Source organism: Saccoglossus kowalevskii, chromosome 3, assembly GCF_978046115.1.
Source record: "Saccoglossus kowalevskii chromosome 3, keSacKowa6.1, whole genome shotgun sequence".
Classification (NCBI taxonomy): Eukaryota; Metazoa; Hemichordata; class Enteropneusta; family Harrimaniidae; genus Saccoglossus; species Saccoglossus kowalevskii.
This window is the reverse complement of record NC_140643.1, coordinates 38,610,884-38,635,255: the sequence shown is the minus strand read 5'-3', so window position 1 is coordinate 38,635,255 and position 24,372 is coordinate 38,610,884. Positions and strand designations below refer to the sequence as shown.

Here is a 24,372-nt window from a genome sequence, read left to right as displayed (position 1 = left end):
ATGGATATCTATGCGCATTTCTATCAGTGTATACTATGGATATCTATGCGCGTCTCTATCAATGTATACTATGGATATCTATGCGCGTCTTTATCAGTGTATACTATGGATATCTATGCGCATTTATGCCTGTGTATACTATGGATATCTATGTGCGTCTTTATCAGTATATACTATTGATATCTATGCGCGTCTCTATCAGTGTATACTATGGATATGGATATGGACGCGTCTCCATCAGTGTATACTATGGATATCGACGTGCATCTCTGCAATTGTATACTATGAATATCTATGCGCGTCTCTATCAGTGTATACTATGGATATCTATGCGCGTCTTTATCAGTGTATACTATGGATATGGATATGGACGCGTCTCCATCAGTGTATACTATGGATATCGACGTGCATCTCTGCAATTGTATACTATGGATATCTATGCTCGTCTTTATCAGTGTATACTATGGATATCTATGCGAATTTCTGTCAGTGCATACTATGGATATCTATGCGCGTCTCTATCAGTGTATACTATGGATATGGATATGGACGCGTCTCCATCAGTGTATACTATGGATATCGACGTGCATCTCTGCAATTGTATACTATGGATATCTATGCGAATTTCTGTCAGTGTATACTATGGATATCTATGCGCATTTCTATCAGTGTATACTATGGATATCTATGTGCGTCTCTATCAGTGTATACTATGGATATCTATGCGCGTCTCTATCAGTGTATACTATGGATATCTATGCGCGTCTCTATCAATGTATACTATGGATTTCTATGCGCGTCTCTATCAATGTATACTATGGATATCTATGCGCGTCTCTATCAATGTATACTGTGGATATATATGCGCTTCTCTATCAGTGTATATTATGGATATCTATGTGCGTCTCTATCAATGTATACTGTGGATATATATGCGCGTCTTTATCAGTGTATACTATGGTATCTATGCGCGTCTCTATCAGTGTATACTATGGATATCTATGCGCGTCTCTATCAGTGTATACTATGGATATCTATGCGCGTCTTTATCAGTGTATACTATGGATATCTATGCGCGTCTTTATCAGTGTATACTATGGATATCTATGCGCATTTTTGTCAATGTATACTATGGATATCTATGCGCGTCTTTATCAGTGTATATTATGGATATCTATGCGCGTCTCTATCAATGTATACTGTGGATATATATGCGCGTCTCTATCAGTGTATATTATGGATATCTATGCGCGTCTCTATCAGTGTATACTATGAATATCTACGCTTGTCTCTATCAATGTATACTATGGATATCCATGCGCGTCTTTATCAGTGTATATTATGGATATCTATGCGCGTCTCTATCAATGTATACTGTGGATATATATGCGCGTCTCTATCAGTGTATACTATGGATGTCTACGCTTGTCTTTATCAATGTATACTGTGGATATCTATGCGCGTCTCTATCAATGTATACTGTGGATATCTATGCGCGTCTTTATCAGTGTATACTATGGATATCTATGCGCGTCTTTATCAGTGTATACTATGGATATCTATGCGCGTCTTTATCAGTGTATACTATGGATATCTATGCGCATTTCTATCAGTGTATACTATGGATATCGACGCGCATCTCTGCAATTGTATACTATGGATATCTATGCGCGTCTCTATCAGTGTATACTATGGATATCTATGCGCGTCTTTATCAGTGTATACTATGAATATCTATGCGCATTCCTATCAGTGTATACTATGGATATCTATACGCGTCTTTATCAGTGTATACTATAGATATCTATGCGCGTCTCTATCAGTGTATACTATGGATATATATGCGCGTCTCTATCAGTGTATACTATGGATATCCATGCGCCTCTCTATCAGTGTATACTATGGATATGGATATGGACGCGTCTCCATCAGTGTATACTATGGATATCGACGCGCATCTCTGCAATTGTATACTATGGATATCCATGCGGGTCTCTATCAGTGAAGACTATGGGTATCTATGCGGGTCTCTATCAGTGTATACATTTACTATGGATATCTATGCGCGTCTCTATCAGTGTATACTATGGATATCTATGCGGGTCTCTATCAGTGTATACTATGGATATCTATGCGCATTTCTGTCAGTGTATACTATGGATATCGATGCGCAATTCTGTCAGTATATAATATGGATATCAATGCGCATCTCCGAGTCTGTCAGGGTATACTATGGATATCGATGCGCATCTCCGAGTCTGTCAGTGTATACTATGGATATCGATGCGCATTTCTGTCAGTGTATACTATGGATATCGATGCGCATTTCTGTCAGTTTATACTATGGATATCTATGCGCATTTCTATCTGTGTATACTATGGATATCGATGCATTTCTCTGCAAGAGTATACTATGTATATCGATGCGCATCTCCGAGTCTGTCAGTATATACTATGTATATCGACACGCATTTATGCCTGTATGTACTATGGATATCTATGCGCGTCTCAATCAGTGTATACTTTGGATACTAGTATCTATGCGCGTCTTTATCAGTGTATACTATTGATATCTATGCGCGTCTCTATCAGTGTATACTATGGATATGGATATGGACGCGTCTCCATCAGTGTATACTATGTATATCGACGCGCATTTATGCCTGTGTATACTATGGATATCGATGCGCATATCCGAGTCTGTCAGTGTATACTATGAATATCGATGCGCATTTCTGTCAGTATATACTATGGATATCGATGCGCATCTCCGAGTCTGTCAGGGTATACTATGGATATCGATGCGCATATCCGAGTCTGTCAGTGTATACTATGAATATCGATGCGCATTTCTGTCAGCGTATACTATGGATATCGATGCGCATCTCCGAGTCTGTCAGTGTATACTATGGATATCGATGCATTTCTCTGCAAGAGTATACTATGTATATCGATGCGCATCTCCGAGTCTGTCAGTGTATACTATGTATATCGATGCACATCTCCGAGTCTGTCAGTGTATACTATGGATATCGATGCGCATTTCTGTCAGTGTATACTATGGATATCGATGCGCATCTCCGAGTCTGTCAGTGTATACTATGGATATCGATGCGCATTTCTGTCAGTGTATACTATTGATATCTATGCGCATTTCTGCCTGTGTATACTATGGATATCGATGCGCATTTCTGTCAGTGTATACTATTGATATCTATGCGCATTTCTGCCTGTGTATACTATGTATATCGATGCGCATCTCCGAGTCTGTCAGTATATACTATGTATATCGACGCTTGTCTCTATCAATGTATACTATGGATATCTATGCGCATTTCTATCAGTGTATACTATGGATATCTATGCGCGTCTCTATCAATGTATACTATGGATATCTATGCGCGTCTTTATCAGTGTATACTATGGATATCTATGCGCATTTATGCCTGTGTATACTATGGATATCTATGTGCGTCTTTATCAGTATATACTATTGATATCTATGCGCGTCTCTATCAGTGTATACTATGGATATGGATATGGACGCGTCTCCATCAGTGTATACTATGGATATCGACGTGCATCTCTGCAATTGTATACTATGAATATCTATGCGCGTCTCTATCAGTGTATACTATGGATATCTATGCGCGTCTTTATCAGTGTATACTATGGATATGGATATGGACGCGTCTCCATCAGTGTATACTATGGATATCGACGTGCATCTCTGCAATTGTATACTATGGATATCTATGCTCGTCTTTATCAGTGTATACTATGGATATCTATGCGAATTTCTGTCAGTGCATACTATGGATATCTATGCGCGTCTCTATCAGTGTATACTATGGATATGGATATGGACGCGTCTCCATCAGTGTATACTATGGATATCGACGTGCATCTCTGCAATTGTATACTATGGATATCTATGCGAATTTCTGTCAGTGTATACTATGGATATCTATGCGCATTTCTATCAGTGTATACTATGGATATCTATGTGCGTCTCTATCAGTGTATACTATGGATATCTATGCGCGTCTCTATCAGTGTATACTATGGATATCTATGCGCGTCTCTATCAATGTATACTATGGATTTCTATGCGCGTCTCTATCAATGTATACTATGGATATCTATGCGCGTCTCTATCAATGTATACTGTGGATATATATGCGCTTCTCTATCAGTGTATATTATGGATATCTATGTGCGTCTCTATCAATGTATACTGTGGATATATATGCGCGTCTTTATCAGTGTATACTATGGTATCTATGCGCGTCTCTATCAGTGTATACTATGGATATCTATGCGCGTCTCTATCAGTGTATACTATGGATATCTATGCGCGTCTTTATCAGTGTATACTATGGATATCTATGCGCGTCTTTATCAGTGTATACTATGGATATCTATGCGCATTTTTGTCAATGTATACTATGGATATCTATGCGCGTCTTTATCAGTGTATATTATGGATATCTATGCGCGTCTCTATCAATGTATACTGTGGATATATATGCGCGTCTCTATCAGTGTATATTATGGATATCTATGCGCGTCTCTATCAGTGTATACTATGAATATCTACGCTTGTCTCTATCAATGTATACTATGGATATCCATGCGCGTCTTTATCAGTGTATATTATGGATATCTATGCGCGTCTCTATCAATGTATACTGTGGATATATATGCGCGTCTCTATCAGTGTATACTATGGATGTCTACGCTTGTCTTTATCAATGTATACTGTGGATATCTATGCGCGTCTCTATCAATGTATACTGTGGATATCTATGCGCGTCTTTATCAGTGTATACTATGGATATCTATGCGCGTCTTTATCAGTGTATACTATGGATATCTATGCGCGTCTTTATCAGTGTATACTATGGATATCTATGCGCATTTCTATCAGTGTATACTATGGATATCGACGCGCATCTCTGCAATTGTATACTATGGATATCTATGCGCGTCTCTATCAGTGTATACTATGGATATCTATGCGCGTCTTTATCAGTGTATGCTATGAATATCTATGCGCATTCCTATCAGTGTATACTATGGATATCTATACGCGTCTTTATCAGTGTATACTATAGATATCTATGCGCGTCTCTATCAGTGTATACTATGGATATATATGCGCGTCTCTATCAGTGTATACTATGGATATCCATGCGCCTCTCTATCAGTGTATACTATGGATATGGATATGGACGCGTCTCCATCAGTGTATACTATGGATATCGACGCGCATCTCTGCAATTGTATACTATGGATATCCATGCGGGTCTCTATCAGTGAAGACTATGGGTATCTATGCGGGTCTCTATCAGTGTATACATTTACTATGGATATCTATGCGCGTCTCTATCAGTGTATACTATGGATATCTATGCGGGTCTCTATCAGTGTATACTATGGATATCTATGCGCATTTCTGTCAGTGTATACTATGGATATCGATGCGCAATTCTGTCAGTATATAATATGGATATCAATGCGCATCTCCGAGTCTGTCAGGGTATACTATGGATATCGATGCGCATCTCCGAGTCTGTCAGTGTATACTATGGATATCGATGCGCATTTCTGTCAGTGTATACTATGGATATCGATGCGCATTTCTGTCAGTTTATACTATGGATATCTATGCGCATTTCTATCTGTGTATACTATGGATATCGATGCATTTCTCTGCAAGAGTATACTATGTATATCGATGCGCATCTCCGAGTCTGTCAGTATATACTATGTATATCGACACGCATTTATGCCTGTATGTACTATGGATATCTATGCGCGTCTCAATCAGTGTATACTTTGGATACTAGTATCTATGCGCGTCTTTATCAGTGTATACTATTGATATCTATGCGCGTCTCTATCAGTGTATACTATGGATATGGATATGGACGCGTCTCCATCAGTGTATACTATGGATATCGACGTGCATCTCTGCAATTGTATACTATGGATATCTATGCTCGTCTTTATCAGTGTATACTATGGATATCTATGCGAATTTCTGTCAGTGCATACTATGGATATCTATGCGCGTCTCTATCAGTGTATACTATGGATATGGATATGGACGCGTCTCCATCAGTGTATACTATGGATATCGACGTGCATCTCTGCAATTGTATACTATGGATATCTATGCGAATTTCTGTCAGTGTATACTATGGATATCTATGCGCATTTCTATCAGTGTATACTATGGATATCTATGTGCGTCTCTATCAGTGTATACTATGGATATCTATGCGCGTCTCTATCAGTGTATACTATGGATATCTATGCGCGTCTCTATCAATGTATACTATGGATTTCTATGCGCGTCTCTATCAATGTATACTATGGATATCTATGCGCGTCTCTATCAATGTATACTGTGGATATATATGCGCTTCTCTATCAGTGTATATTATGGATATCTATGTGCGTCTCTATCAATGTATACTGTGGATATATATGCGCGTCTTTATCAGTGTATACTATGGTATCTATGCGCGTCTCTATCAGTGTATACTATGGATATCTATGCGCGTCTCTATCAGTGTATACTATGGATATCTATGCGCGTCTTTATCAGTGTATACTATGGATATCTATGCGCGTCTTTATCAGTGTATACTATGGATATCTATGCGCATTTTTGTCAATGTATACTATGGATATCTATGCGCGTCTTTATCAGTGTATATTATGGATATCTATGCGCGTCTCTATCAATGTATACTGTGGATATATATGCGCGTCTCTATCAGTGTATATTATGGATATCTATGCGCGTCTCTATCAGTGTATACTATGAATATCTACGCTTGTCTCTATCAATGTATACTATGGATATCCATGCGCGTCTTTATCAGTGTATATTATGGATATCTATGCGCGTCTCTATCAATGTATACTGTGGATATATATGCGCGTCTCTATCAGTGTATACTATGGATGTCTACGCTTGTCTTTATCAATGTATACTGTGGATATCTATGCGCGTCTCTATCAATGTATACTGTGGATATCTATGCGCGTCTTTATCAGTGTATACTATGGATATCTATGCGCGTCTTTATCAGTGTATACTATGGATATCTATGCGCGTCTTTATCAGTGTATACTATGGATATATATGCGCATTTCTATCAGTGTATACTATGGATATCGACGCGCATCTCTGCAATTGTATACTATGGATATCTATGCGCGTCTCTATCAGTGTATACTATGGATATCTATGCGCGTCTTTATCAGTGTATACTATGAATATCTATGCGCATTCCTATCAGTGTATACTATGGATATCTATACGCGTCTTTATCAGTGTATACTATAGATATCTATGCGCGTCTCTATCAGTGTATACTATGGATATATATGCGCGTCTCTATCAGTGTATACTATGGATATCTATGCGCGTGTCTATCAATGTATACTGTGGATATCTATGCGCGTCTCTATCAGTGTATACTATGGATATCTATACGCGTCTCTATCAGTGTATACTATGGATATATATGCGCGTCTCTATCAGTGTATACTATGGATATATATGCGCGTCTCTATCAGTGTATACTATGGATATCTACACTTGTCTCTATCAATGTATACTATGGATATCTATGCGCGTATCTATCAATGTATACTATGGATATCTATGCGCGTCTTTATCAGTGTATACTATGGATATCTATGCGCATTTCTGTCAGTGTATACTATGGATATCTATGTGCGTCTCTATCAGTGTATACTATGGATATCTATGTGCGTCTCTATCTGTCTATACTATGGATATCTATGCGCGTCTCTATCAGTGTATACTATGGATATCTATGCGCATTTCTATCAGTGTATACTATGGGTATCGATGCGCATTTCTGTCAGTTTATACTATGGATATCTATGCGCATTTCTGTCTGTGTATACTATGGATATCGACGTGCATCTCTGCAATTGTATACTATGGATATCTATGCGAATTTCTGTCAGTGTATACTATGGATATCTATGCGCGTCTCTATCAGTGTATACTATGGGTATCTATGTGCGTCTCAATCAGTGTATACTATGGATATGGACGCGTCTCCATCAGTGTATACTATGGATATCGACGTGCATCTCTGCAATTGTATACTATGGATATCTATGCGCATTTCTGTCAGTGTATACTATGGATATCTATGCGCATTTCTATCAGTGTATACTATGGATATCTATGCGCGTCTCTATCAGTGTATACTATGGATATCTATGCGCGTCTTTATCAGTGTATACTATGGATATCTATGCGCATTTCTGTCAGTGTATACTATGGATATCTATGTGCGTCTCTATCAGTGTATACTATGGATATCTATGTGCGTCTCTATCTGTCTATACTATGGATATCTATGCGCGTCTCTATCAGTGTATACTATGGATATCTATGCGCATTTCTATCAGTGTATACTATGGATATCTATGCGCATTTCTGTCAGTGTATACTATGGGTATCGATGCGCATTTCTGTCAGTTTATACTATGGATATCTATGCGCATTTCTGTCTGTGTATACTATGGATATCGACGTGCATCTCTGCAATTGTATACTATGGATATCTATGCGAATTTCTGTCAGTGTATACTATGGATATCTATGCGCGTCTCTATCAGTGTATACTATGGGTATCTATGCGCGTCTCTATCAGTGTATACTATGGATATGGATATGGACGCGTCTCCATCAGTGTATACTATGGATATTGACGTGCATCTCTGCAATTGTATACTATGGATATCTATGCGCATTTCTGTCAGTGTATACTATGGATATCTATGCGCATTTCTATCAGTGTATACTATGGATATCTATGCGCGTCTTTATTAGTGTATACTATGGATATCTATGCGCGTCTCTATATGTGTATACTATGGATATCTATGCGCATCTCTGCCAGTATGCATTATGGATAGAGGAAGAGAAATCCAGATGTGTTCAGGCGTAGCAGTGTTCGAAACATCTTAGTCGTAAAGACTGAACCTATCTGAACGCAACTGAACATATATTTTGTCCATACTCAGAATAGAGTTTCAGTCGAACCACCAGAGCTATTTCTGTGACCTGCACCAGAAGATTTGCTACCTACATTTGTTTCTTTTTACATATGAATACTGTAATTTTTTATTGTACAATTTCATTTATATTATCTGGTGTCAATAAATAAATACAAATACAAAATACAAAATTTGGAAATGAATCAGGAATTGCATAGTAATGCGAATTTTGGTGGCAACGAGCTTTAAATGTCAATCGTGAAGTTACGCCAGCTTTGATTGGCTGGTGCTGAGCTGAGCGGCTAAATACCATCGAAACAAAAGAGTTGTTATATTAAATTGACGCACGTTTATTCGGCAATTCGGCATTGTGTTGTGAAAATTGCGTTCAAGCAGGTGATGTCAAATATTAAGATGGTTAAGCATGTATGTACGAAAAATTCAAACAACAATAATGTAACGGAAATCTCTGTCTGTTTTGACTTTGTTCTTTGTCACAGTATATCGCCCACTGCTACAAGGTACCAGGAAATATACATATCGAGCTTATCAATTGGTAAGTAGATTAGATAATACTTTTTGTCAAGACAGATATTTACGATTTATCTTTACCACATTCACACCAAAAATATATTATCTATTATCAATCGCTAAACAAACTTTGGGTATTATACAAGTTATATAATTATACTTGTGTTTCTGTTCTGCAGAAGTCAAGCTGACGTACTGCTGATTGGTGTCACACCTACAAACACACATGTGGCAAGGCATCAAGCACAACGCTTGTTCACACCGGTAAGTTCACCTGAAGAATATTACAGACTGAATTTAGTGTTGCTCCAGCACTGAAAGTGTGCGATGAATCACACATTCCCAACATATCAAGTTGTCTTGCTTGAGAGTGTACACGCAGTTTCTCTGCGTTGGGAAGGTTGAATACATATAATCGTTCTTGCAAGGGGCAAGGGAGATTGACATCTCTAGCTTTACTCCACATTCATTATGATAGAGAAATTGATATTGATCGTGTTGTGTTGTTTGCTCAGAAACCCCCTCTTTCAGAAAAAATAGTAAAATAGTTCAAAGTTATTTCATGTAATAACTTAACAACGAAATACAAATAAGCCAATTGAATTTAAAACTGAGAACATAAAAATGTCAGTCACAGAGCTCTAAGATTCCATAGAATTCGTTCTTTTTTTCTTTTTAAATACAAAAAATCGCACGTTTCACACCAAATTTATTATTGTTTTCGACCACCCCCCCCCCATTTAAAAGTGCTGGCCACAGACCTGGCTATCGAAAGTTAGCTAGCTTTAAAAAAAATAGAGACAGGCCAAAATGTAGCATTACAGAAATTCTACCACCCTTGATCTTGTAGCCTACTGTTCTGACTGTCTGTTTGTGTAAACCCTCTGTTCTTACGCAGATTCTGAAACCACACTTGTATTTATATGCAGGGTGTAACTGGTATAGATAACTGATATAACTTGGCTACATAACTATAACTTATTTTTGTAAACCGCTGTATTGGTCATGACTCCAAGGTGCGATATCTGGATTCGATGAAGAGGCCATTGAACGACTGATCTATTCCGAATACCGATGGAGGATATTAATCAGGCATTAGATAGATCATTTCCATGACAACTGGTATACATTGAATTATTCATGAGAGAATGACAAAACGCACAATACAAATTATATATTCAGACAAGATTTAATCAAGTTATTAAATGCATGCCATAGACACTACACGACAGCGACGCGACCTTGTGTAGAATACAGTCTAGAGGAGGCGATACTAAGATTGTTTCTACCCTAATGTCAATCGAATGTTTCCATGATTGATAAATATTGGTCTCTGGAATTCTCGCGTTTCACAATACACTGCGCCACCTACCGGGCTGTAGAGAGAGGCATATGATACGCAAAGCATCATGGGAAATTGTCGACATCTTTATTCTGAAGTTTTACCGCGCGTATTTGATATCGTCAATTTGTTTTTCATATAATAATTCAGTTTATTGCCATGGTCTTCCTTTGCGAATCCTCGGAATGCTATTCACATACATCGAAGCTTCGAAACCTTGACAAATATCCTTGGATGAAGGGTATTAGGTGGGTAAAATGGCCGCAAGAAAAAAACGCAATTGCAAGGTGGAAACATTTGATTAGACGTGGCGGAAAAAGTAAAGATGAAAACATAGTGGATATTCTGAATATTTCTAGACGGTCGAGACTTTGTTCCCGACATTTTGATGAAGATGAGATCGATATGTGGGGAAATGCGTCCGGTGATCCCAAATACTTTGCATGGAACAACTGGGGGAAACCTGTAAATCAAAGGCCATTGAATAAACATCAAGCTGCTAGGCAACCACGGCCATCAATTTTACAGGTGTGTAAGAACGTCCCAAATGAATTGGTACCGACTGTTGGCAAAGAGTTGGATGTTGCAATAAAGCAGAAACCTGATATTGGACGTAAGTTGTATTTTTTTGTTGACTTTAAACGTACATGTCGTTCGATGCCCGTAAATCAAATTAGTTGATGTATAGTTAGTTTGGCTAATGTCGAGTATGTGTATATGATATGATACGTGGTCCCCAAACACTGAATCCCAGAGCGTTTTCGTTATATTCTAAAGGATTGTGTTTTTTATGATCAACTAATTTCACACAGAAATATGGTAGCTGCTTGTGATCAGGCAGTATTCGTATTTATAATTGTGCATCCAAACGTTTGTGACTGTACATTTGAAGTGAACAATTTACTGAATATCAAACTGTCTTCATTATTTTTATATAGGTTTGCAGCTTAACGTTTGTCCATTTGTTGAGACACCACAACCACTGGATCATGATTACCTCCATACTGCATCTCCTATTTTGGTTAACATAAGTACACAAACCACAATGACCATGGATGACATAAATGTTCTAGAAAGTACAGCTAAACCACCATCTTCAAAAAAACCAGGACAAGGTGTAGTCAACTGTGCAACTGAGACTGATGAGAGAGTAAATTTCTATACAGGATTGCACTCAAAGTCTATTCTTCAGGGTGAGACATTCACAATATCAAATTCATTCATATTAAAACATTTTGTAAATTTTATTTTTTTCAAAATTTTTATTGTTGTAATTGTGTATATGTGTTATTGCTTGTGTTGCTATACTACTGGTTTATTATTTTTGTACAGTTTTAATATATAGTTTCTGTGGTGACAATACATAGTTTAAGGTAATGTTTTCAGTACTGCATTGTTTATTTTGTTCATATGCTATATTTTTATTTTTTTTTTATTTTTTTTTGTAGGTGTTTATGACTCAATTAGTGGTGGTGTTGATCAACTAAAGTACTGGAGAGGTGCAGAGAGTACTGCTGATCATCATAACAGTGGGCGACAAAGACCAGGAAGGCAACATCAGTTGCCACATTATTACCAATTTCTTATGTGCTTAATTAGACTACGTCTAAATTTACCACTTCTCCTCCTAGCGGATTTGTTCGATGTAAGCTGCTCAACTGTATCAAGAATAACAATCACATGGATCTCCTACATGTACCAGACTTTAGTGCCAGCATTACTTGTCTGGCCATCACAAGCAAATATTCAAGGATGGATGCCACTGGACTTTAAAAAGTCGTTCCCCAATACCCGTGTTGTAATTGACTGTTCTGAATTTTTTATTGATCGGCCAAGAAACAAAGATGAACAATATAAAACTTACTCACAATATAAAAGTCACAATACATACAAAGTTTTGTTTGGGGTTTCACCTTTTGGTGCATTCACATTTGTAAGTGACCTGTGGTCAGGAAATGTTTCTGACAAGTATCTTACAGAACAAAGTGGACTGATAGAAAAGCTGGATGATGGAGATGCTGTGATGGCTGATAGAGGCTTCCATATAGAAGATTTACTTTTAAAAAAAAATGCTGCTCTCATTGCTCCTCCATTCACCAGAAAATGGCTTAATGGGAAGGGTAAAAGACTTAATGTTAATGAAATTAGACGAACAAGAAAAATAGCACGCCTTAGGATTCATGTCGAAAGAGCAATCCAACGTGTTAAATGTTGGAGGATCTTGAAACACCAAATTCCATCTTCTTTACAGGATTGTGCATCAATGATTGTTAAACTTGTTGCAGCATTCTGCAATCTCAAAGGACCCTTATTTTATTCTAAAAACGAACAAGCATTGAAAATGTCTAAAGTTGTACCCAAAAAGGCAGTTAAGCGTAAACACAGTTGCTGATGCTTGAATGCAAATGTATATCTTTACAACACGTTTGTATGCAAATGTACCATTACAGAAAAAAAAGTCTTCTTCACTTGTACTAAATATGTATTTCAGTAATGATTTTCTAGTCCAGTTTTTATTATTATCTGGATTTCTGATTAGTTTTTTGTTCTTTCATATTGTTTGACTGAATTCAGACTTATCAATTTTTTTTTCTGCCATGGTCCAATCTGATTAAAATTGCATGTTTTTCCTGTGTGGGAGTCATTGTATTGTCACACATATTGATCCTAGATTGTGATTGGTTAGCAATCACGTAATTCAGATGATGTGAATATGTTCACATGATTAATGACCATGAATGATGCACCGTTAACAAATTCGTTGTTACTGTTACCATACTTTTAAATGCCAATTTTTAGAATAAATTATCATACTAAATAGGTAAACAACACTAGTTTTTATAGTTGGTAAATGTGTACATAATTTTAGCAGCAGGCAAGCTAAATGTTGAAATAAGTTTGTTTTTTTTATATAATTTGAATGCCAAACTTACAACGTAGGATTTCATACCATTGGCTGTACGTGTTGCATCATTCTGGAGTATGTGACCAGCCAGTCAAGGTAGCAGATACATGAGTAGCACACCAAGAGATACATACTAAATACTATAAAATATTTTTTTTTAAAAGAAATGTACAGATTTCCATTGTGATTTTTTTGTAACAATTTATTCATGTCAGTAAACATACATTATTCATCTGTCATCTTACTTGCATTGAATAAAAACACCACAATAAATATTGAGTGTTAAGTGTGTGAAAATATAGGTAATCATACAAGTTGGAGTAGGTTTACAACATGTAACAACTAAAAGTTTGACTAACAATATAGGTTTTGTACTGTTTGCTCCTCCCACATGAAATCTTGATAATAATTTACAAACCTTTTGATAAAAAAGCAGTATCTGATACTATCTGTATAATTCATAATTATGGTGAAATGTACAGAAAATTTTGCAAAATGTGTAAAAATTTGCACTGAATTTTAAGCGGGAATAATATATGGCGGTCAAAGTGATTTTCATAGCAATGGCAGTACAGCAGTATTAAAAACAAGTTCTGCTTTACTCTGTAACAGTTCCCATCTGTCCACATCAAAGTATACAGGTATTTTTTGTATTCCTTTACGTGTGTACACAACTAAATCACAAGATGCTATACCTGTCACACCTAACTGGAATTGTATCTGGCTGTACCATGGGGAAGTCTGCTTTAAATGCAAAGTTTCATCAACTAGTTCTAAATGATATTTGGGATCTATGCAAGGTATTTTCTCAACAGCAATGTTTTTGTGCTTAAAAGAACATTTAATTTCAATTAGTTTTGGTTCATGGCATGAACAATTAACAGTGCCATCAGGTGATGCTCCCATAAATGGTTTATTTTTCATTACTATTAGTCCACACTCATTAACTTCAAATTTGTTGTGTTTCTTAACCTCACTAATTGAGTATAATTGCCTTGCAACCGGCTCATTTTCTTTACCAAAAGTTACAGCACTGTTTTCAATAGGTTTTGCAGTTCCCAAAATCTTACTGACTAATGTTTCACACTTGTGAACATCTCTCACTGATCTCACCAAGTCAGCAATGCTTGCTGTTATACGTCCCTTTCTGGCTTCATACCATGCAGGATCACATTGAAGAAGGTTTTTTAGAATTTCTACATGCTGCTCTGTTGTATTTTGGGTTAAGTAATCTAAAAACATCATGTTACTTCCTGAAGATCTGTAAGTTGTATAAATCTCTTGCATCGTCGGCACATTAGTCTCAGGCAATAGTTGTGGATCTTTCACTAACTTCAGAAATAATGCACCGGGATGAGATTCTTCACATACCTGGAAAAAATGTAGTCATATTTACTATCCATATTTGAGTGAATAAGGGAGAGGGGACTTGTTTTCTTTTCCCTTTTGTTTTATTGCCTAAAATAAAGTGGTGGGTAAAGAGTTGTCTAACAATATGACAGAAAAGGAAATTGTACTTATCTATATACAAACAAAGTTTCTTATGTTACGATGGGGCACTGGTAAATAGATATTTTTGGCCATCTGTTTTCAGAGTATACAGCGGAGCTATATCAGCCGACAGGCTGTTAGTTAATGAAATATGTTGCCACCATGTTGGGAAGAAAGTAAAATTTACAATATGTACATCCATTTTCCCCAAGTGCCCCTCCCCATTATTAAAATGGTTACCCCTTAAGAAAATCAGCACCTCACCCTTTTTAAATGCTCTTGAATCCTGAGAATGTCTGTATTGTTCACTGTTCTCAGTGGTCTGTAGTTCTTAGGTTGGGGACCAGGTTTCCTTGGTGTTGTTTTATCTCTGCGATAATCTAGGTCTTCCACCTTAACTGGTATGGATGTTTTGCGGGGCTTAGTCCACACACAAGTCTCATCGGTACTTACTGCAGTTCCCCTGTCAGTCTGCCTGTCTACGTATTCAGCTACTGCAAATAGTAGAGCAGCTGTGTGCTTGCAAGAACCATCATCACTAATAGAAAAATAAATATAAAATATTTTAATGGAGGAACCAATAAACAAATATTTTACCATATAACCATAATTTATTTTAGTTTGTATAGTTAAAAACTGGGAACTAGAGAAAATGGATGGCATGCACTATACTTGTTCTAAGATGTGGGAAGGAGTGATTAAAACTTTAAAGCATTCTTTAATTTTAAAATATACTGTTATTTACAACTTTATATTTACATGCTAATTTTTGTAAACAATGTAGATATTTTCAAATTAATTATGTTTGCGTCAGTACATTAATATCAACAAAACACTACATGTAGCTTCTTAAAGATATGAATGTTTGAACTACATAGTACATGTAAGATAATTATAACAATTACTGGTTTGGTAACACTTACGCTGCAACACAGCCACAACCGGCGGACATAACTTCAGCATCTGATGAAAGAAGTAGCCAAGTTGCGTACCGCTGAGCAGTTTGGCGTTGTTCCGGTTTCACCTCAGCTTTGACATAGACGTGATCTATGTGCCCAGACACCTTTCCTAAAAGAACGTCCTCTACATGGTTATCCTTAAACATAAGATACCCATCGTCGTGTTTATATTTTGTGAGTCGTTCCGGTGTCCACTCGCAGTTTTTTATTAAATACGCAAACACGTCACCAAGCGCAACTTTCGGGAGACAATGAAGTGTTCGTGTCCACACCACTTGTTTACCATTCAGGTTAACAGCAACAGTCCCGTCATCATTTAACACCCGCCGGCGTTTCCTCTCTGATTCATCATGATCACAGTCTTCAATAACATCGTATATACCGCTTGCTTTTTGTGCCAATTCAACCAACTCATTTTTCTTCTTCCCAGCACATGGTATACGACGATCAGTTAAATATTTTTTTAAATCGGGGACTCGCAGACGACTAAAGTCACAGAAGACCGCCATACAAATAAGCCTCTCAACGTTCTACGCTGGTGGCGCCATTATTGCGATGTCGACACCGGAAGTGAGAAATGCGTCTTTCCAGGTTATCCGCCGAGGGCGCACTTTATTGTGAAACGCGAGAATTGCAGACGTCCTTCCGCCTACTCGTATCCTTGGGAAGGACGTTTGACATGTGTATACAGAAACCTGCAGCCAAAAAGAAACAAAGTTCGTATCCGATGAAATAAAGTGCGCATTCAATAACGAAAATATATAACCAGCCCTAAATTGTAAAAAAAAAAAACAATATTAGTTGTGTACGGAGTAATCAAATCGTACGCATTATCAGTCACTACCTAGAAACCCGGAATTACGGAGAAAGGTTTTCTTTTCCATTATATCCGGAATGCGTACAGGAGGTGATACATAATATTTCCAACAACCGCAGATTGTTTCAGTACAGGACCAACTAGGCATGCGTTGCCGATTTCACTTTCTATATTCGTCACGCTTATGATTACGCTTACTGAGGAGTACTTTATTTTTTGTTGGAATGATATATTTAATTGATCTTCTCCGATTTACATACAAACTGAATTACTATGATATCAAACAATTGCTGACAAATTTCTACTATTCCTAACCAAATGAACTCTTCTACAGAAAAATAATTTACAGACTACTGTTTCTCAGAGTTATAAACTTACTCATATTATTATTAAACCAAATAAGGAAATGTATCTTTATTAAAAATGGAAGTAGTGAAGACTATGTTCTATTATAAAAAATATACCAGGAAAATATATTCAAGGAATCGTTATTCTCACTGATTCACACGTAAATTGACAGTAGATGACATACAAACTGGTGACCTGGGAATAAGTGGCGTAAGTGTCATCGTCCGCACCATACATCCACGGCGGCACATACATAACCTTCTTCTACCCAGTCATAAACATCCGCTGTTGAAACAAGTGAGCAGCTAAAACCTTGAACCTCGAAGACAACCACGTGTACTCTATAGGTCATTCACTTAGTATTTACAGAATTACTAGCGTAAACAACTTTAGATGTAACCTTTTCCTTCGACGTTGGTGAAACCGAATCTCCCGTACCACCCACATAGAATGGTTCCGTACGGATTTGAATGGATAAACATTAACATTTTCATATATTTACATGTACTGTGATTTTTTAGATAACAATCCCTAAAATTCCTAAACACCCGATTCGTTCAAAATTGGGCGAATGCCACCCTTACAGCGAGGTAACGCAGTATTGAAGTGAGTCCTTGACGACTCAGGACTTTTGTTTTTTACCCCACAATGTATCGCATTGTTTACGTGTGCTGGATGGACAGTCACGTGGCATCTTTGTCGTTTCTGTAACCCATGGACCCTCAAGGCCCCGTTATTACGGATACTGGGAGAACTATAGAGCTACAATCCTTTGTTAGTACCTGATTCCGGCAGGACTCCGGGTATACATGTCATGAAGGTTTTTGGAGACGAAGGCCAGCCAGGGATCAATAGTACCAAGCTGAGACGATCGTGACAGGATGTTTCTTTCAGACAGACAAGATTTAATTTCACGTCCCTGGATCGCGGCGGCCATGAAAGGGACACCACTAGTTGAAATGAAAACAAAACCAGTAGAATAAGAAGAAATTCATTACTGCGACGAGGGACACTGATCACATAAGTTGGTTTCTTGTATTAAAAGAAAAGACATGAATTTAATAGGTAAAGGCACTCACAAGGTACGAATATGTGAGAAGAGCGCCACCACTGGTGATACATCTATCTGTAAAATTTCCAGTAATATTTTATCTTGATAATCCATTGGTCTCTCAGACATTAAAATTATTATTATACAATCTGATTTTCTCAGATACTAACTTAAGACATTTAAAACAATCAATACATAATATGAAATCATCAAAACTGTCCAAAAACGAAGAAAAAAAATAAATAAATAACACTTCTGAAATGTGTTACACATTTTCGTATGAACCCGTAATTGTATATATAAACAACGCTACACACATTGATTTTTCACTTCCCAATATGACATGTTTTTGATAATGTTAGTCACATAAACATCTTCCAAATATGTATTTGTCGGGTAATGTTTTATTTGAAGCGCTGTGTCTGTGAAATATTTCACGAGGTGGTCCGCGCATGTTTCGACGCAGCATCGTCCGTAGAGCACCAGAGACGTCAAACTATATTAACCACGTGTACGTAACCGCGTGTCTTTAATCGGTGATGAGCTTTCTATAATTTGATTACATCATACCCATTCACAGTGTTCTGGTATGGCACATGGAAAAGTACGAAATATGTCGATATATTTTATACTCCCCTACGGCACTCAACAATTCGCAACAGTGGTACAAATTTTACAAATGTTTGTCAGCTGATGGTTAATATAACTGGGCGATTGAAAACATATATAGACATAAATATAGGCCATGCTGTGCATGACATTTCTAATCCAAGTTATCCAAGAGTTTATCACACTTTATAACAACCTAATCGAGGTTATTACTATAAGGAACCCGAAGAAAAATATTTACGATGGAAATATTTCCTTCTTATTCCAATTTACGATCGAGGTAATAAAATGATGTTGGAACCGAGTAGTCGTGGTAATGGAAGCCTTGCAAACTAACCACTGCTGTAAGAGTCATCGAAGTGAAACCTTTATTACATGTGTGAGGACAATTTATTCCACGAGCGAGAAATGTTGAGACGTGTTAAAAAAAAGGTTATTCGGGGAATAACGGTTCGAACGTACACGTTATCTCGGCATGTAATATAGGCCATTGAGTTGACTCAACACCATCAAAGTGACTCGGACCATAGATCTTAGAAAACAGAAACGTGTAACTGTGGGTGTTTCTTTTATAAATTCACCAGTTGTGTCGTGACCAAGGCACAGCAAACATTTTCAAATCGCATAAAACGTTGTTCTAGATGATTCACAGAAGAATATAAACCGCGTTACGCACAATATGGTCCCACACAAACCAATACACAGTCAACCAGTTTGCATTTGAAATTCAAATTTATGGCATGAACACAACAAATTGGTTTATAATTATTCCGTTCATCCAAAATGTACGATTTTTTAGGTCAGTCGTTTCTGACCTTTAGTACACGCGCGAAACAAAATACGAATAGGCTATAGCAAACTATATTAAAACGAGTCAATATATTAGCTAATGAGTCTGACCGATAAATAACGGGTTAATACAACTTTAGTAAGAAGGGCAACCATAAAAATTAATGATACGATTTACCTAAGTAACGTTATTACAACATTAAAAGTATGCTAATTAAGGCTGCATTAATGTACTAGTATATAAAGTGTAATAGCGCCATTAACGGTCACAAATACAACCGGAAATGTGAAGAAAAGTTACTGTGACAGAATTTCTACGCTGCCTGCACATACCGGTATCATATTGAATTCATATCTGTGAGTAATTTAATTCTACATCTTTTAAATGCAAATGAATAATTATTTAAGCATTGTAGTACAAGGAAAACGTCTAATACATTGATGGCGAGAATTAAACAAAAACATGGGTCACAGTTTAGAAAAAAATGGTGTACAAAACAACTTAAAGTGAAAATAATATATAAAAAAATAGTAGCAGGTAATCCTAGTTTTAAATTATTCAATATAGCATCCTTTCTCAATAATAGACAAAAATAGAGTGACATTTAAGACATGTTATTGTTGTTTCTTATGTCAAGGATATTAACATCACATCATTTTACTTTGTGACATAGGGTGAACAAATTATATTTAGTGTCTTACAAAGTACTTGTTGAAATCAAGAAGTATTAAATAGTTTTTTTTGTGGGTTTTTAATACTGAAATGTATAAACCACTGCTAAAATGTGGTTTTGGAAAGTTTTTCTCAAAATACAAATTAACAGGAAAGTCCTCATAATGAATACTGTAATACTGATACAATAAATACCTGGTACATTAAATCTGTAGAGCAGCTTTGTCGGATTTGGGGGCTGACAGTAGAATAAGCCTTAATATGTACCCACAAAACCCAAGATGGTGGCCAAACCACATGACTGATAAAAATGATTTAAATTTTGCTCATATTAAGAAGCTCTGCTGATTCATACTATACACAAAATATCAAGTTAATTGGTTGAAGAACTCATGAGAAACAAATTTCTCAAATTCTGGACATTTTTGAAAAAAATCCAAGATGGCAGCCAAAGCATATGACTGATTAAAATTAATTAATTTTTCTCCTTAGAAGCTATGGGTCATATATGCTATAAGGCAAATATCCAGTTGATTGGTTAAAGCAGTCTTTAAAAAAAAATGGCCCAAATTTTTGCCATTTTTTTGCAAAATTCAAGATGATGGTGACTGAGCCGAATTATTTGTTTGCTGTGTGAAGGAGTTAGGTACTAGTATAAAAAAAGATACAACACTGCAAATTTCAAAATAAATAGATAAATGCAATATCAGTAAAAAAAAATTATTAAATTATTTCATGTTTGGAAAAGATCAATTTTTTCAGTGGTTCTGAAGTAGATGTTTTTTGCCATTTTTTGGGTAAACATGGCAGAAAAAGTCATGTGACAGCTAACGTTTTTATTTATGAAATGTTACTACAAAAAACCATAATGCTTAGGGATTCTGTTTAAATTCAATCCAAGATGGCTGCCAAGCCAGTCGACCAATCAAAATTCTTAAAGTTAGTTGGACCAGTTCTCACAATCCCCAATGTGCTTGAGCAACAGTATTCAAGTTCTAGGGTTACAAAGAAATGGCGGAAAACAAAGAAAACATTGATTGAAAAAATGCATTTCTCAAGAGCCATTTTGGTGCCTGGCCTCACCTTCCTGTTCTACCGGGGTAACTTATTGTGAACACACCACATATTGAATAGGTGTTGTGTAAAAATCAAGACATCAAATCACACACAGGACATTCTGATCAATTTACAACTAGTCCTTACTAAACAATGTACAATTTACTGCTAGTTATCAGACTGATTTACTAAACAAAACATTGTAATGCACAATTTATGGTTGTTATCAGAGGGACTTACTATGTAATACATTGTAATGTACAATTTACTGTTAGTAATCAGACTGAATTACTACGTAATACATTGTAATGTACAATTTACTGTTAGTAATCAAACTGACTTACTGCAAAATACATTGTAATGTACAATTTACTATTAGTAATCAGACTGACTTACTATACAATACATTGTAATGTACAATTTACTGTTAGTAATCAGACTGACTTACTACAAAATACATTGTAATGTACAATTTACTGTTAGTAATCAGACTGTCTTACTACACAATACATTGTAATGTACAATTTACTGTTAGTAATCAGACAGACTTACTACGTAATACATTGTAATGTACAATTTACTGTTAGTAATCAAACTGACTTACTACAAAATACATTGTAATGTACAATTTACTATTAGTAATCAGACTGACTTACTATACAATACATTGTAATGTACAATTTACTGTTAGTAATCAGACTGACTTACAAAATACATTGTAATGTACAATTTACTGTTAGTAATCAGACTGTCTTACTACACAATACATTGTAATGTACAATTTACTGTTAGTAATCAGACTGACTTACTACGTAATACATTATAATGTACAATTTACTGTTAGTAATCAAACTGAATAACTACAAAATACATTGTAATGTACAATTTACTATTAGTAATCAGACTGACTTACTACGGAATACATTGTAATGTACAACTTACTATTAGTAATCAGACTGACTTACTACGGAATACATTGTAATGTACAATTTACTGTTAGTAATCAGACTGAATTACTACGTAATACATTGTAATGTACAATTTACTGTTAGTAATCAGACTGACTTACTACAAAATACATTGTAATGTACAATTTACTGTTAGTAATCAGACTGACTTACTACAAAATACATTGTAATGTACAATTTACTGTTAGTAATCAGACTGACTTACTACACAATACATTGTAATGTACAATTTACTGTTAGTAATCAGACTGACTTACTACACAATACATTGTAATGTACAATATTTAATTCACCAAGGTGATAATTACACGTTTTACACAGAGAATGAAGCCATGCTTACCTTACATCCATTCGATAATAAGGTATAATAATAATTGAAACTCTTGGACAGATTACAGAAGCACACTTGGGAAAGAAATAGCCTGCCTTGAACTCCAAACCAACAAATACGTACCAATTTTAAATCCCCAGTAAGAAGAGAGTGCAACTTTAAATTCCAACAACTATTAATATGGCATTTACGTTCAACATGCAGTGCAATGCTGAATTGGTATTTTATAGACTGAATCACGAAGCTCAGTTCTATTATAGGGCTGACTCTCTCGCTGCTTTGCTCAATCACAAAAATGCGCAGATAGGTATAATCAGGTGGGTGGTCTCTCTTCATTGATTTGTCAACCAGTCTTTTACTCCCCGTAGTATCATACTTGACTTCAGCAAATCTGCTGATTGGGTGTAAGTTAAGAATGGCTGAACATAGTAAATTATATTGCTGGTAATCAGAGTGACTTGTACAATATAATGTACAATTTATTGTTATCTGAGTGACTTATCAATTATCAGAGCAAATTACATTGTAATGTACAATTTACTGTTATTTACAGAGATGTACAATGTGATGTACAATTTACTACTGGTTATCTGAATTTTGACTACTGTTATATATATAGTACATTCATGTGTAATTGGCCATTCACTGCTGGTTATCTAAGACTACTATAAATGCATTGTAATGTACAGTTTACTGCTGGTTATCTAAGACTTTACTATAAATGCATTGTAATGTACAGTTTACTGCTGGTTATGTAAAACATTACTATAAATGCATTGTAATGTACAGTTTACTGCTGGTTATCCAAGACTTTACTATAAATGCATTGTAATGTACAGTTCACTGCTGGTTATCTAAGACTACTATAAATGCATTGTAATGTACAGTTTACTGCTGGTTATCTATTTTAAGACTTTACTATAAATGCATTGTAATGTACAGTTTACTGCTGGTTATCTAAGACTTTACTATAAATGCATTGTAATGTACAGTTTACTGCTGGTTATGTAAGATATTACTATAAATGCATTGTAATGTACAGTTTACTGCTGGTTATCTAAGACTTTACTATAAATGCAATGTAATGTACAGTTTACTGCTGGTTATCCGAGACTGCTATAAATGCATTGTAATGTACAGTTTACTGCTGGTTATCTAAGACTTTACTATAAATGCATTGTAATGTACAGTTTACTGCTGGTTATGTAAGACATTACTATAAATGCATTGTAATGTACAGTTTACTGCTGGTTATCCAAGACTTTACTATAAATGCATTGTAATGTACAGTTTACTGCTGGTTATCTAAGACTACTATAAATGCATTGTAATGTACAGTTTACTGCTGGTTATCTAAGACTTTACTATAAATGCATTGTAATGTACAGTTTACTGCTGGTTATCTAAGACTTTACTATAAATGCATTGTAATGTACAGTTTA

General features: G+C 36.0%; 2 protein-coding genes across 2 annotated transcripts; one reads left to right on the top strand and one right to left on the bottom strand.

Moving 5' to 3' along the window:
• Positions 1–11,008: 11,008 nt before the first annotated feature.
• Positions 11,009–13,762, top strand: LOC146747969 (uncharacterized). Its single transcript, XM_085497173.1, has 3 exons — positions 11,009–11,546; positions 11,872–12,126; positions 12,382–13,762. Exons 1-3 carry the CDS (start codon positions 11,093–11,095, stop codon positions 13,323–13,325), a joined length of 1,653 nt encoding a protein of 550 aa, XP_085353299.1. The 5' UTR covers positions 11,009–11,092; the 3' UTR covers positions 13,326–13,762.
• Positions 13,763–14,019: 257 nt separating this feature from the next.
• On the bottom strand, positions 14,020–17,055 carry LOC146747968 (uncharacterized). Its single transcript, XM_085497174.1, has 3 exons — positions 16,253–17,055; positions 15,594–15,867; positions 14,020–15,209 (listed from the first exon to the last, which is right to left on the bottom strand). Exons 1-3 carry the CDS (start codon positions 16,795–16,797, stop codon positions 14,394–14,396), a joined length of 1,635 nt encoding a protein of 544 aa, XP_085353300.1. The 5' UTR covers positions 16,798–17,055; the 3' UTR covers positions 14,020–14,393.
• Positions 17,056–24,372: the final 7,317 nt, after the last annotated feature.